This window comes from Thamnophis sirtalis, unplaced genomic scaffold, assembly GCF_051295495.1.
Source record: "Thamnophis sirtalis isolate CommonGarterSnake01/CBP01778 unplaced genomic scaffold, rThaSir2_p1.2 scaffold_13, whole genome shotgun sequence".
NCBI classification, from domain to species: Eukaryota; Metazoa; Chordata; class Lepidosauria; order Squamata; family Natricidae; genus Thamnophis; species Thamnophis sirtalis.
This window is the reverse complement of record NW_028261393.1, coordinates 6,729,121-6,744,878: the sequence shown is the minus strand read 5'-3', so window position 1 is coordinate 6,744,878 and position 15,758 is coordinate 6,729,121. Positions and strand designations below refer to the sequence as shown.

At 39.6% G+C, this 15,758-nt stretch overlaps 2 protein-coding genes across 2 annotated transcripts; both read left to right on the top strand.

The window, feature by feature from the left end:
* Nucleotides 1-776: 776 nt before the first annotated feature.
* Nucleotides 777-5,491, top strand: LOC148042939 (phospholipase A2 inhibitor gamma subunit B-like). The gene is made up of 5 exons (XM_087728358.1): nucleotides 777-918; nucleotides 2,177-2,302; nucleotides 4,087-4,239; nucleotides 4,680-4,832; nucleotides 5,088-5,491. Exons 1-5 carry the CDS (start codon nucleotides 864-866, stop codon nucleotides 5,252-5,254), a joined length of 654 nt encoding a protein of 217 aa, XP_087584484.1. The 5' UTR covers nucleotides 777-863; the 3' UTR covers nucleotides 5,255-5,491.
* Nucleotides 5,492-11,245: 5,754 nt separating this feature from the next.
* LOC148042938 (phospholipase A2 inhibitor NAI-like) lies at nucleotides 11,246-14,704 on the top strand. The gene is made up of 5 exons (XM_087728362.1): nucleotides 11,246-11,353; nucleotides 12,459-12,584; nucleotides 13,285-13,437; nucleotides 13,878-14,030; nucleotides 14,282-14,704. Exons 1-5 carry the CDS (start codon nucleotides 11,299-11,301, stop codon nucleotides 14,446-14,448), a joined length of 654 nt encoding a protein of 217 aa, XP_087584488.1. The 5' UTR covers nucleotides 11,246-11,298; the 3' UTR covers nucleotides 14,449-14,704.
* Nucleotides 14,705-15,758: the final 1,054 nt, after the last annotated feature.

Genomic DNA, 15,758 nt, shown 5'->3' with positions numbered 1-15,758 from the left:
TTTTGACATAGGGACATTGGCTGGAACATCGTGTTGTTAGAGGCTGAAGACATTTCTTTTAAGCAAGCTTCTAACTGTCCTTTTTATGCCACATTTTCATTCTTATATTTTTAATCCATATTTTATTCTACTTTAGTATCACTTCATTTTCACTTGTGGAAGCATCTGATAAATTGTTCTACTAGAGGGTGTTCTTGACAGATGTCCATTTGCTCAATGGCCATTTAAAGTTACAACAGCTCTGAATACAGTTAAATTATACCTGTATTTTCATTTCTTATAGGTCGAGTTAGAGGGCAATAAATATAGTAATAAGTAATAGAAACTAAGGGCCAGGAACTAAAATCTGTCTCCCAAAATAAAAATATAATAATGGAAATTTTCAGGGACTTATCATTAATATATTACAAAGTACTGACATACATATTACGCACAACTATAGAATCAGAAAAAGGTCCAAAACGATCGAAATAAATCAATGTAGCAATTAAGGTGAAAAACAGTCAGGAGGGGCAAATGATACAACTCGGATATAGAGGATTATAGTAGGATATAAATTCACATTTAGAAGCTACACTAAACTTTGAAAAAGCAGAGGAAGATGTAGAGATGTAGTAAACAAGAAATCATAGCCCCATTTGGCTGCCGAGCAAAGTTTATTTTGTGTATATTTTCTAAGAACACCACTATCTTTCCTAATAGAATTTGGCTTCTGCCCTGCCTGAGTTTGCTATCTCTGCTAGCCAATCATTTCTGACCCTACATTCCACCTCCAGCAGCTGCTTCTTCACAAACATTTCCCCAGTTGCAAAGCTGAGCAGTAGGTGGCTTCAGGAAAGGCAGCGGAGTTGACTTCTACCAACATGAGGGCAGCTGGAATTCTTGTCCTCTTTCTCTTCTCTTCCATCCTGTCAACAGGTAAGGAATTTAATTTCCTTGAAACTGAGATATAGAAACTTCAGGAGACTTCAGGAAAGGGGTGGAAGGCAGGCAGGTTGAGGAAGCCTCTGGTCAATTGTTCTACTACAAATCAATTTGTTCTCTTCCCATTGGAAGTTAGAACAGAACTGAAAAAAGTGATTTACAAATGGTCATAAAACTTTCAACAATGGCAGTATTCCCACAGCCAGGTATCAAATTTTGTGCATGAAACAGCTGGCATGAGTTTATATCCGTTGCATGTCTTGGGACATATGATCTCCATTTGCAACTTTCTTGACCAGGAGCATCAGTAGGGGAAGGCAGATTTGTTAAACAGCCATGTGATTCACTTAATGACTGCAGTTATTAACTACCATGAAAAGGTTGTAAAACTGGGCACAACTCACTTAACAATGTTACTTAACACAAGCTCCAGTCCCAATTGTGGTCCTATGTCAAGAACTACCTTTAGTAGCTACCTGTAGCAGGATCAATGATCATTTCTTCAGAATATCAAGAGAGCCAATTTGGTTTAATAGCTGAAGGTTTTGGATTAGGAGTAGGTCACTATGAGTCTAGTCATTCATTAGGAACACAAACTAGGCAAGCGAGATTCGACCATTGGGCCAAAAACTAGGCTGGTGACTCTTTCTCTCAGCCTTAAGAAGATATCTATTGGAACAACGCGTCTATAATGTGCCCAAATCCTGCATCACCAGGAATCAAGAGTCAAAGCTGATATCAATAATTATTAGGAATACATAGATTCAGGATTCACTTCCTGCATCCAAATGGCTTCTTCAGAAAATTAGTCTGCAGCATAAATAACAAAAGATAGGATGATCCAGTGTCATATTAAAATGTTGGAGGTCTGAGAGGAAGCAGATATCAAAAATTATTCAGAATTCATAGACATTGAGAATTCAGGTGCTTGCAAAAAAAATAGCGTCCAAATGACTTCTTCACAAAACTGGTCAACGGTATGAATACCAAAATATGGGATGATCCAGTGTCATATTAAAATGTTAGCAATACAAGAAGGTGAATCTCTCCCTTAGTCTCAACTTCCCTTCCATTTCCACAAGCTGATCTCCCCTCCCACCCTTCCACAGGTCCCCAGCAGAAAAACAACAACAGGGGAGACATGCTTAGTCAACCAAATTATAACAGGAGTCTTGAATGTAAATGCTAGGAGGAGAGAAAAACATAGAAAGGTGACACTGATCATTGGCATGACTATGTCTTTTATTTGTAGTGACGTCTCTAAAGTGTCAACAATGTGTTAATGTTGGAATTGAATGTGAAGAAGAGAATGTGAAGGTAGTGGAGTGCAAAGAAGATGAAGAATTTTGTTCTACTGTACTTGGTAATAGTTCTATAGGTAAGTGAAAGTTGAGTTTGTTCTTAAGCATGTCCATGACTTGGTTTTTGCACCATCAAGGAATAACCTGCCCATGTTTCTCGCTTTTATATAATATGCATATATTTATTAGAACACAGAACATCCGAGTTAGAAGGAACCTTGGAGGTCTTCTAGTCCAACTCCCTGCTCAGGCAGGAGATACTAGATTAGACCATTTCAGACAAATGGCTGTCCAGTCTCTTCTTACAACCTCCAGTATTGGACCATTCACAACTTCTCGAGAGAAGCCGTTCCACTGATTGATTGGTCTTATTGTCAGTAAAATTCTCCTTAGTTCTCGGTTGCTTATATCCTTGCTTCTTATCCTGCCTTCAGATGTTTTGCAGGATAAGTTGACCCTCAATTCCAGTGGCAGCCCCTCAAATATTGGAACACTGCTATCATGTCACTGCTAGTCCTTCTTTTTACTAGACCTACCCAATTCCTGCAACCGTCCTTCATAGGTTTTAGCCTCTAGTCCGCTAATCATCTTTGTTGCTCTTCTCCGCACTCTTTCCGGAGCCTCAACATCTTTGCCGACATATGTTGCCCATTTCACTGTCAAACAACAGTAAAATGCTAAAATTTAGCATCTAGGTTGTACTAAAATGTGATTGTTTGGGACATTCCTTCAATGACTTTTCTTGAGAGTTCAGTGAGAGACAGTAGGAGAAATCCAATGTTATTTACCAGATGCAATTTTTAAACATTGGTGAATTGACATGTACAAGGGGACAAGAGAGGACAAGTTGTGAAACACACATCCTGATGTAGCAATCTACACTTTGTCCATTTGAATGTGCATCACAAATTTCAAGGTAAACAGAAGGAGTTTGGATTACTTTGTCACAATGGAACAGTCATCATTCTGCAAAAGCTCCAGATTCTGCAGTTGCCTGTGCTTATATGTTTCTTGGCAATAAATACATCTTCAATGGTGTCAACATCTATGTGAAAGACAGTGAGGTTTAGTAGCCCAGGTAAAATTTAGGAGTCAGTAGATCAACATTCTTGTCCTTCCTCAGTTGCAGAAGTTTAATTGGCTAGTTAATCTCTGCAGGTGCAAGAACTGGAATATTGGGATATGTGCTGGGTTGGAAGAAGGAAAACACAGCCATGGAAGTTCACTCAAAAGTTTGGGTCAGCACTAGAGGTGGGTTCCTATTAGTTCACACCTATTCGGTAGAACCGGTTCATCAAATCTACCAAACCGGTTAGAGGAGGTTCCACCAGTGGACCCGGAAAGTAGGCCACACCTACAGAAGAGCTTCCAAACTTTTTTGAAACCCACCACTGGTCCTTGGATATGATTATTCTACACTATCATGCTCATATTTATAAAACTCAGTGCCTCTGTGAAAGGTAAGGATGATTACTGCGTTTGTGGTGCAATCAGAACATTGCGCCTGTTGAAGTTGTTTTAATGCAAACCAAAGATGCCTTTTAAAAAACAAGTTTACATCCTATTCTTATGCATGCCAGTGCTGTGTGTGAGGTAATTTAAGGTGGTTCTGACAAGTGACGTCGGCATCTTCATATCCAGTCACATGGGCAGCAAGCCACTCCCACAAAGGAGGCCACACCCACAGAGTAGGTTCGAACAATTTTTGAAACCCACCACTGGTCGGTACAACATTTCTTAAAGTGAAATAATCACAGGTATTTAGCTATTTCTTCCAAAATAAAACAGCCAAATGAACAAGTTTGATATGCAATTTGTCATTTCTGCTGAGTTCGATATTTTTTCTAATGCCCTTCTGCAGCCAAAATTCCAGTGAGTTCAATTATCAAGGAATGTGCAACCCGTGAGGCGTGTTGGGATGGCCTCTACAGCACCACAACAGTAGATGGTAGATTTAACATGGCCAGAGGTATCTGTTGCCAAACCGATCTCTGTAATGCAGAACCGCTTCCGTGTAAGTATCTACACCTTAATACAACCTTTTCAAACTCTACCTTTTTGAGCTTTAATTGACGGACTTAGTTCATATAATACCTATCACCTACTCCAAGCTATAGACTCTGAGCGGCATACAATAATTCAATGAAAAGAAACATTACTATATGTAATTTAGTTACATGTAATATGTAGTTCTCCAGTTATGACCAAAATTATCCTATCCATTATGAACTAATGTAGATCCACTTCTGTGGAAGTATCTACACTTCAATACATTATTTTCCAACTCTAGCTTTTTTTAAAACTCTTGCTTGTTGCAAAGAATCTTGGGTTCCTTGATTCCATCCGAGCTGGAATTGAACTCAAGTATGTGAAAAGAATGTCAAGTTGGATAGACATTTAAAGGGTTAGTGGTGATCATGAAACTTTGCTAACTGGAAAATTTGCTTCCTCCAGTGGAGAATTATGAAGACTTTCAACCAAATGGGTTACAGTGCCCAGCCTGCTTTGCACTAGATGAGGATTCTTGTGAAGCCAATCAAACTGTAGCCTGCGTTGGCGAACAGGATCTGTGTATTACCATAACTCATAAAACAGTAGCAGAGTTTCGTGAGTAGACATTTCCTTCCTTCCTTCCTTTTTTCCTTTTTTTTATAAAGGAATATGATCTATTTAGAGAAACTTTATTGAGCATTTAATAAATGGAAACCAGATTTGCATCAGTTTTTTCAATGGTCTTTATGGTTTCATAAAGGTCACAAGAACATCTAGGCCAAATAGTGCAAATAACAAGGAAACAATATGCATTACTTTGTAATATCTATGCTATAGAGTCTCATCTGCACCTTTTCTTCTTTTTCTTAGCCCCACTTGGAAGTTTCTCTGAGAAGACCACTCACCAAGGATGTACGACAAAGAGTTCATGTTCCTTCCGTCCAGGATATTCTAAGATGGCTGGTGGGCTGATTCACATGAATGTCACCATCCTGGAATGCAGAAATGCATCTTCTTCTGAACCTGATCATCAGTGATTTTTGGGAAGAGCGAACCTTCTTTGCAAATATTGGGAAATTTGTAAAAAATTTGGAAAATTGGAGATTTAATAGTGAATTAAATAGAGATTGGAATAACAGATGCTTGTGAGTCCAGTAGGGGAAAGCTAGAAATTAGGGTCAAAAATGTTGACTATCATGCTTTGAGACCACAGCTCAATAAAATAAGTGTTTCCCACAGAATCATCATAAAAATAAATTGCTATGACAAAGAAATTTGCATTCAGTATCTTTTTCTTTAGAATTTATCTAAACAAGGGTGTTCTGAATAAAATAGCTGTTTCTGATCCCTCTTGTCTTCCAAACTTAAAAAGTTGTCATTATCATTTTATGCATTTCCACTTCAAATCTTTCTCACTGAGTTCTACAATGTCCTTCTGCCTGAAGATGTTGAGACTCTAGAAAGAGTGCAGAGAAGAGCAACAAAGATGATTAGGGGACTTGGAGACTAAAACATAGGAAGAACAATTGCAGGAACTGGCTATGTCTAGTCTTATGAAAAGGAGGGCTAGGGGTGACATGATAGCAGTGTTCCAATATCTCAGGAGCTGCCACAAAGAAGAGAGAGTCAAGCTATTCTCTAAAGCACCCGAGGGTAGAACAAGATGCAATAAGTGGATACTAATCAAGGAAAGAAGCAACCTAGAACTAAGGAGAAATTTCCTGACAGTTAGAACAATTTTTTTTAAAATATAATTTTTATTAAACATTATTACCTTTAAAAACAGAAAGAAAAATACAACAACATAAGAAAAGACAAAACATACATAACAATATAAAGTAAATATACAGCCTTTTGTATCGGCATTCATTAGTTATACATTTTTTTAAGCGTAAAACATACAGATACAAATACAATTTTAAACATACAACCCCCCTCCCCTCCCCCCCCCCCGCGGTGACAGTCATTCACAGCCCAACTTTTTTCTTTCCTTCCTCATTGTTAGGTCTCTAAGCCACATCTTCTCATTACAAAGTTCAGGGATCTATTACAATACCCATGTTCACTTTTAACTTTCCCCATTTTAAGTCCCTGCTGTTCTCCTTGTCGCCCACATATACCATAAGTTCCAGCTAAGATAATATTCCGTTTCTCCTTTGTCCCTCAGCCAACCCGTCATTCTATCCATTTCTGCACATTCATAGATCTTTTTAATTATAGCATCTTCCGACGGTATGGTAGTGGATTTCCAAAATTGTGCATAAGTTATTCTTGCGGCCACAATTATATGTAGGCTCAAATGCCATATTGAACTGCTTATGTTTTCTGGTTTAATGCTTAGTAGAAGGTTCTCAGGTCTCCATTCCATGCTTGCCCCGGTAACCTCTTTTAGCCATTTTTTTAATCCTTTTCCAATATTTCGTGGCCTCAGTACAGGACCACCAAATATGGTAGAATGTGCCATCCTTTCTTCCACATTTCCAACACAATGGAGATAACCCAGGGAACATCTTGGCTAACCTCGTTGGGGGGAAGTGCCACCTATAAACCATCTTGTATATGTTTTCTTTGAATGTTGTAGATATTGTAAGTTTAATGGTCTTACTCCATAGATCCCACCATTTGCCCATTTCAATTTCATAGCCAAGGTTTCTCTCCCATGCTATTAGAAGGCTTTTGTCCATCTCTTCATTAGCATCTTGGCAGGTCAAAAATTGGTAAATCTTCGATAACATTTTCTTGTCTCCACCAAACAAAATCTTATCTAGCCCCTGAGGGTTTGGGTAGATCCCAAAACGTACCTTATCACTTTTAAACCTGTTTCTAACCTATAAATATTCCCACCATTCCAAATTCCTGCCCTGCTGCTCTAATTCCATCTTTGTTTTCATGTTGCCATCTTCTGTCATGATGTCTTTATATGTTATGTTTCTTGTCCAATTAAATACACTGGGATGTGTTAAGGCCTCTAATGGTGCCAACCAGCACGGAACCCTAAGATAGTATTTTTTCCTCATCTTTTCCCAGACCCCCATCAAAGTCTTCCGAATATAATGTCCAATGAAATACCTATGGGGGGTGTCTCTTTCTTGCCAGAGGGAGGCATGCCATCCCTGAGGGAGGTCATGTCCCTCTATAGCCAATAGGCGCCTTCTACTCAACATCACCCAATCTTTCACCCATGTCATGATTGCTGCGTTATAGTATGCTTCCCAGTTGGGTACTCTGAAGCCTCCCAGTTCTCTACATTTTTGCAATATTTGGGCTTTGATTCGTGCTTTCTTGCCTTGCCATATAAATTGAGTCACTATTGTCTCCAAAGATTTAAAAAAAATTGTCCAATTTAGTTGGTGCCGTTTGAAACAGAAACAAAATTTTTGGTAATACATATTGTCTTGACTGTTGCAATCCTGCCCATCAGAGACAGTTGTTTGCCACTCCAATTAGTCATATCTTTAGATACCTGCTGTAGCAATTTCATATAGTTATCTACCTTGATAGAGGAACATCTCTCTGTGAGCCAAATTCCCAAGTATTGTACTTTGTGGGCCATGTTGATCCCTAACAGGCTTTGTACTTCCCTTTTCTGGTTCAGAGTCATATTCTTAATTAACAGTTTTGTCTTCTCTTTGTTTATACGTAGCCCTGCTATCCTACCATACTCCTCTATTTTACGTAAAAGTTGTATCCCAGAAGCCATAGGATCCTCCAGGATAAAAACAAGGTCATCGGCGAAAGCCTGGACCTTAAATTCCTGAGCTTTAGCTCGTAACCCTTTAATTTGTGTGTCACTTCTCACTATTCTAAGAAGGGGTTCTAATGTGAGGATGAACAGTAGGGGGGATAATGGGCATCCTTGTCTTGTGCCTTTACCAATCTCAATATCACCCGCCTCTTCTCCGTTTACCAATAATGTTGTGGTTTGTCGTACATAAATTGCCCGAATTGCATTTAAGAAGCTTTCTCCAAACTTCATATTTTCTAGTTGTGACAACATAAAGTTCCAATTTACCCGATCAAAAGCCTTTTGTGCGTCAAGAAACATGAAGGCCACTTGTTTATCCGGCCGAGCTTCATAATATTCTAAGGCATCCAAAATAATTCTAACATTATCTTTCAAATGCCTTGATGGCAGGAAGCCGTTCTGATCAGGGTGTATAAATTTGTTAAGGAAGAATTTAAGTCTATCTGCCAGTATAGCTGCAAAGATTTTATAATCCACATTCAAAAGTGAAATGGGCCTATAGTTTTTAATTTGGGTGCGGTCAGCTCCAGCTTTAGGCAAAAGGGTTATATAAGCCTCGGCCCATGATTTCAGTGCGATAGAATCCGTCAAGACAGCATTAAATATTACTATCATCTCTTGTCCTAAAATTTCCAAAAAAGATTTATAGATTTCAACTGGCAAACCATCCATGCCAGGAGTTTTGTTGTTTTCCATTTTTTTGACTGCCTTTTCTAATTCATCTATTGTTATCTTTTGGTTCAGTACCCCTTTTGCTTCATTTGAGATCTTGGGTAGATTTGCATTGTCTAAAAATTCCTTAATTTGGTCCTCAGAAACTTCTTCCCTACTATATAATTGCTGAAAAAAACCTTGGATAATTTCCTGTTTCTCCCCCTTGGTTTCTACTAATTCCCCTTTACTATTCTGCAGTTGAGCTATACGTCTGCTCTCTCTTTCTTTTCGAAGTCTATACGAGAGCCAACGACCCGGTTTGTTAGCATGCTCAAAAAAGTTTTGCTTAATCCCCCTAAGTTTCCGAGCGACATCCTCCTGGTCTAGAAAAGAGATCCCGTGCTTAATTCTAGCCATTTCTTCTTTTTTCCTATCATCTAGTGGGTTCTGTTGCAAGGCTTTTTCTACCACCTCCAGTTTAGCTACCCATTTTGCCCTCTCTTCTAATTTTTTTCTGTGTGTGCCTGTTATATGTTTTATAGCTAGGCCTCTCATATAAGCCTTGGCCTACACTAATACAGATCTTGACAAAGGCCACCCTCTTGTATGACCAAGGTCTTTTCCATCCCATGCCTGAAGCAAATTGAAATGGCCCAGATATCAGCCATTCTGTAATTGCTCCCTCATCTCCATCTCAATAATCTCCACTGGAAAAGGAAGGATAGTAATTGGTCAGTTAATTACATAGCACCTCTGAATCCAGGGTGGGAAGAATTATGATCACAATTATGACATAAGGAGCTAAGAATTGTTGCTGAACATGACGGCCTTAAGCCTTCTCAGGATACAGGAAAGGTTTATTTGGCAGCCAGGTTCAGAAAATTAGCGAAATAGCTAACTCTTGTGACTCAGCAGAAGTTTGCTGTGAGTTAAGTCGGGATGCAAGATTAACAATGCAGCTGGGGCTCGTTAGTGGCGTCTTCTGGTGATAAAAGGACGGATGGTGCCACGCCCTGGTTGCAGGAGTCAAAGTTCATTGATTCGTTCATCATTCGTTCATTCATCGGTCATGCTTTGTTTGTGAGAGACACTTGGAGAAGTGCTTTGCTTTCTTTTTGGACACCTGGTTTTGCCGTAAGAGATTTTGTTTTGCATTCTGTTATATTCTTGTCAGAGACTTTATTTATGTTTATTTTTGGGCTCGCAGCCAGTCTGAGCCGAGGACTGATAAAGTTATTTTCTTTTAAGTTTGTCTGCCTGTCGTCTGTTAACGAGCAAGGAAGTGGGGGACAGAACAGCTAACATTGTAAATTCTGGACAACCTTCATTATCGAAGCACACGTTCTTATACATTCTCAAAGGCAGTGTAACACTTAACTCATTTCTTATTGGTTCCCAGCCTTCTTTCCCCTTTCTCCAGCGTTTATCCCTCCCCTTGCAATGTGGGTGTCGAAACACCCCCCTCCTCCAGATTTCCGACCCCCAAATGTGGGGGGAGGGATCTTTCCAAAAGATCCAATTTGGGGGAGAGGGCTGATCACGGCTGGTTCCGTGCCCCTCCCCTCAACCCGATCAAAGATCTCTTCCTTTCTTCACCAGCTGAGGAATTGGCGAAGTGAATTTTTTGGCAAGATTTTTTGAAGGTGGGACTTCAACTCCCAGAATTCCACACTTTGAAGAGGGGAGATTCTGGGAGTTGAAGTCCACAATTGTTCTTGAAGAGAAAGCCTTATAAGGAGATGGCGTCTTACTTCTCCTTTTGTTACAGGGATGGATTATGTGTCAATAATGAACTTTATCTGAACCTTGCGGTTTGGACTTTTGACATAGGGACGTTGGCTGGAACATCTTGTGGTTAGAGGCTGAAGACATTTCTTTTAAGCAAGCGTCTAACTGTCCTTCTTATGCCACGTTTTCATTCTTATATTTTTAATCCATATTTTATTCTACTTTAGTATCACTTCATTTTCACTTGTGGAAGCATCTGATAAATTCTTCTACTAGAGGTTGTTCTTGACATATGTCCATTTTCTCAGTGGCCATTTGAAGTTACAACAGCACTGAATACAGTTAAATTATACCTGTATTTTCATTTCTTATAGGTAGAGTTGGAGGGCAATAAATATAGTAATAAGTAATAGAAACTAAGGGCCAGGAACTAAAAACTGTCTGCAAAAATAAAAATATAATAATGGAAATGTTCAGGGACTTATCATGAATATATAACAAAGTACTGACATACATATTACGCACAACTATAGAATCAGAAAAAGGTCCAAAACGATCCAAATAAATCAATGTAGCAATTAAGGTGAAAAACAGTCAGGAGGGGCAAAGGATGCAACTCGGATATAGAGGATTATAGTAGGATATAAATTCACCTTTAGAAGCTACACTAAGCTTTGAAAAAACAGAGGAAGATGTAGAGATGTAGTAAACAAGAAATCATAGCCCCATTTGACTGCTGAGCAAAGTTTATTTTGTGTATATTTTCTAAGAACACCACTATCTTTCCTAATGAAATTTGGCTTCTGCCCTGCCTGAGTTTGCTATCTCTGCCAGCCAATCATTTCTGACCCTACATTCCACCTCCAGCAGCTGATTCTTCACAAACATTTCCCCAATTGCAAAGCTGAGCAGTAGGTGGCTTCAGGAAAGGCAGCAGAGTTGACTTCTACCAACATGAGGGCAGCTGGAATTCTTCTCCTCTGTCTCTTCTCCTCCATCCTGTCAACAGGTAAGGAATTTAATTTCCTTGAAACTGAGATATAGAAACTTCAGGAGACTTCAGGAAAGGGGTGGAAGGCAGGCAGGTTGAGGAAGCCTCCGGTCAATTGTTCTACTACAAATCAATTTGTTCTGTGCCCATCTGAAGTTAGAACAGCACTGAAAAAAGAGACTTACAACTGGTCCTAACACTTTCAACAACGGCAGTATTCCCACAGCCAGGTATCAAATTTTGGGCATAAAGAAGCTGGCATGTGTTTATATCCATTGCATGTCTTGCATATCATCTCCATTTGCAATTTTCATGACCAGCAGCGTCAATGGGGGAAAGGCAGATTTGCTGAACAGCCATGTGATTCACTTAATGACTGCAGTTATGAACTAGCACGAAAAGGTGGTAAAACTGGGCACAACTCACAATGTTACTTAGCGACGCAAGCTCCAGTCCCAATTGTGGTCTTACATCAAGGACTACCTGTAGTAGTTGCAGGATCAATGACCATGTCTTAAAGAATATCAAGAGAGCCAATTTGGTTTAATGGCTGAAGGTTTTGGATTAGGAATGAATTGCTATAAGTCTAGCCATTCATGAGGAACACAAAGTAGGCAAGTGACATTCGACCATTGGGCCAAAAACTAGGCAGGTGACTCTTTCTCTCAGCCTTAAGAAGATGTTATTGACACACTACATCTATAACGTGCCCAAACCCTACATCACTAAGAATCAAGAGTCAAAGCAGATATTAAATATTATTCAGAATTCATAGACATTGAGAATTCAGGTGCTTGCAAAAAAAAAAATAGCATCCAAATGACTTCTTCACAAAACTGGTCAACGGTATGAATACCAAAAGATGGGATGATCCAGTGTCATATTAAAATGTTAGCAGTACAAGAAGGTGAATCTCTCTCTCAATCTCAACTTCCCTTCCATTTCCACAAGCTGATCTCCTCTCCCACCCTTCCACAGGTCCCCAGCAGAATAAAACAAGAAGAAGGGAGACATGCTTAGTCAACCAGATTATAACAGGAGTCTTGAATGCAAATGCTAGGAGGAGAGAAAAACATAGAAAGGTGACACTGATCATTGGCATGACTATGTCTTTTATTTATAGTGACGTCTCTAAAGTGTCAACAATGTTTTGCCTTTGGAACTGAATGTGAAGAAGAGAATGTGAAGGTAGTGGAGTGCAAAGAAGATGAAGATTCCTGTTCTACTGTACTTGGTAATACTTCTTTAGGTAAGTGAAAGTTGAGTTTGTTCTCAAGCATGTCCATGACCTGTTTTTTGCACCATCAAAGAATAACCTGCCCATGTTTCTCACTTTTATATAATATGCATATATTTATTAGAACACAGAACAACACAGAACAGTAAAAATTCCTCACCAGCTGAAAACATTTTCTCTTTCCATATCCTTCCGTTTTGGAGCTGCCCCAACTTCATCAGCCATTTGGCTGGATTTTTTGTCACTGGCTTGAAGAGCTTCTCTTGGATCAATCAGAGACTTTGCGATCTCTGTGTGATTAGCAAGATGTATTCTTCCTGTTCACCACCCCTACGGGACGGTTTAGGTCCATTTGGACCACCCAGAGGCAAAAGTGTCAACTGCGATCTCAGAGCATTGAGACACAATTTAGGCTCCTCCCTCTCAGAAGATCAACATTCTTGCCCTTCCTCAGTTGCAGAAGCTTAGTTGGCCAGTTAATCTCTGCAGGTCCAAGAACTGGAATATTGGGATATGTGCTGGGTTGGGAGGAGGAAAACTCAGCCATGGAAGTTTCCACAAAAGATTGAGTCAGTACACATTTCTTAAAGTGAAATAAACACAGGTATTTAGCTATTTCTTCCAAAATAAAACAACCAAATGAACATGTTTGATATGCAATTCATCATTTTCTGCTGAGTTCCATATTTCTTTTCCTCATTCTCTTCAGCAGTCAAAATTCCAGTGAGTTTCATTAACAAAGAATGTGCTACTCGTGCGGAGTGTTTTGAAGGCCTCTTTAGCATCACAACAGTAGATGGTAGATTTGAAATAACCAGAGGTAACTGTTGCCAGACTGATCTCTGTAATGCAGAAGTGCTTCCGTGTAAGTATCTACACCTTAATGCAACCTTTTCAAACTCTACCTTTTTGAGCTTCATTTGATGGACGTAGTTTATATAATACCTATCACCTACTCCAAGCTATAGACTCTGAGCAACATACAATAATTCAATGAAAAGAAACATTACTATATGTAATGCAGTTACATGTAAAATGTAGTTCTTCAATTATGACCAAAATTATCCTATCCATTATGAATTAATGTAGAACCGGTTCTGCGTAAGTATCTACACTTTAATACATTATTTTCCAACACTAGCTTTTTTTAAAACTCTTGCTTGTTGCAAAGAATCTTGGGTTCCTTGATTCCATCCGAGCTGGAATTGAACTCAAGTATGAGAAAAGAAAGTCAAGTTGGATAGACATTTAAAGGGTTAGTGGTGATCATGAAACTTTGCTAACTTGAAAATCTGCTTCCTTCAGTGGAAAGTTATGAAGACTTTCAACCAAATGGGTTACAGTGCCCAGGCTGCTTTGTACTAGATGAGGATTCTTGTGAAGCCAATCAATCTGTAGCCTGCGTTGGCCAAGAGGATCAGTGTCTTAACATAACCTATACCACAGTATCAGAGTTTTGTGAGTAGACATTTCCTTCCTTCCTTTTTTTCTTCCTTCCTTCCTTCCTTCCTTCCTTTTTTCCTTCCTTCCTTCCTTCCTTCTTTTTTTTAATAAAGGAAGATGATCTATTTGGAGAAACTTTATTGAATATTTAATATATGGTAACCAGATCTCTATCAGGTTTTTCAACAATCTTTATGGATCCATAAAGGCCACTAGAACATCAAGGCCAAACAGTCTCATATGCACCTTTTCTTCCTTTTTCTTAGCCCCACTTGGAAATTTCACTCAGAAGTCCACTTACCAAGGATGTACGACAATGAATTTATGTTCCCTACCTTTCGGAATGTCTGAGATGGCTGATGGATTGATTCAGTTCAATACCACCACCCTGGAATGCAGAAATGCAGCTTCTTCTGAACCTGATCATCAGTGATTGTTGGGAAGAGCCAAACCTTCCTTGTAAATATTGGAATATTTTTAGAAAATGAGAAAGCTGGAGATTTAATAGTGAATTAAGTAGAGCTTGAAATCAAAGATGCTTGTGAGTCTTACCTGAGTGGTGGAAAACTGGAAAGCTAGGGCAAAAACATTGAAATATAATCCTTTGACACCACAGCTCAATAAAATATGTTTTTCAATCCTCAAAGTCCACAAAAGCAGAATAAAAATAAATTCCTATTACAAAGGAATCTGCATTCAGTTTTTTTCTTTGGGATTTATATAAGCAAAGGTGTTCTGAATAAAATAGCTGTGCTGCCATAGAGAAATGGGAAATGGAGCAACCAGCACGAGAGAAGGAGGAGCAGGGAAAGAGAAAAGGCTTTGTGTCATTTTTCGTGCGAGAATTTGGATTGATTGACCAAACTCTTTTTAGTCCCAAAAACCTTTGTTTCCCTGCACACAATGCCAAGAAACATGATGGGAAAATGAGATGGAGCTGGAAGTCAGGCAAAGAAATGCTTGGGGGAAGCAAAGGCCTCAGAGGAGGTGGGATGGGGTGGGGGAGACAGGTTTCATGGCACTGCCCTACAATGGAGAAATGGGCAACTGAGTGGCCAGGGTGAGGGGAGGAAGAGGTCTCTTTTTCTCTTTCCCTGTTCCTTCTCCTTCCCTCCTGCCAGCTGCTCAGTTGCCCATCCATCCCTCTGTGTGTGTCTCTGGAATCATCCGGTGCCATAGTCCACCACACAGTCTGGGGCCGGAGGGCTGGTTAGAGGAGTGGTGAGATGCCAAAATCGCCTCAGGTCAGGCTGAGCAAGGCGAGGAATAACTGGGAGGGGAGGGGTGAGCCGTGAGGCGTGGTGATGTACGACAATGAATTTATGTTCCCTACCTTTCGGAATGTCTGAGATGGCTGATGGATTGATTCAGTTCAATACCACCACCCTGGAATGCAGTTCACCGACCTGCACACAAAGTTAACAACTGCTTTGACTGAACCGGTGCAAACCGGCTGAATCTGACCACTGGTCATCAGTGTCGAATCCCTTTAAACACATCCCCCAAGAGATCAGTTCTTTCCAAGATTACAGATGAAGTTGCCCATTGAAGAAAAGTTGTAAATCAGTACTTCAATCAACTCCTCATCCTCAAAATTGGACCAGTAGAGGACAAAGGTCAGAGAGAGTTTTAAAAGGAGCAAAAGAGGTTTAGTACACCAATATAGATCTTGACCAAGGCCACCCACTTGTATGACCAAGGCCTTTTCCATCCCATGCCTGAAGCAAATTGAAATGACCCAGA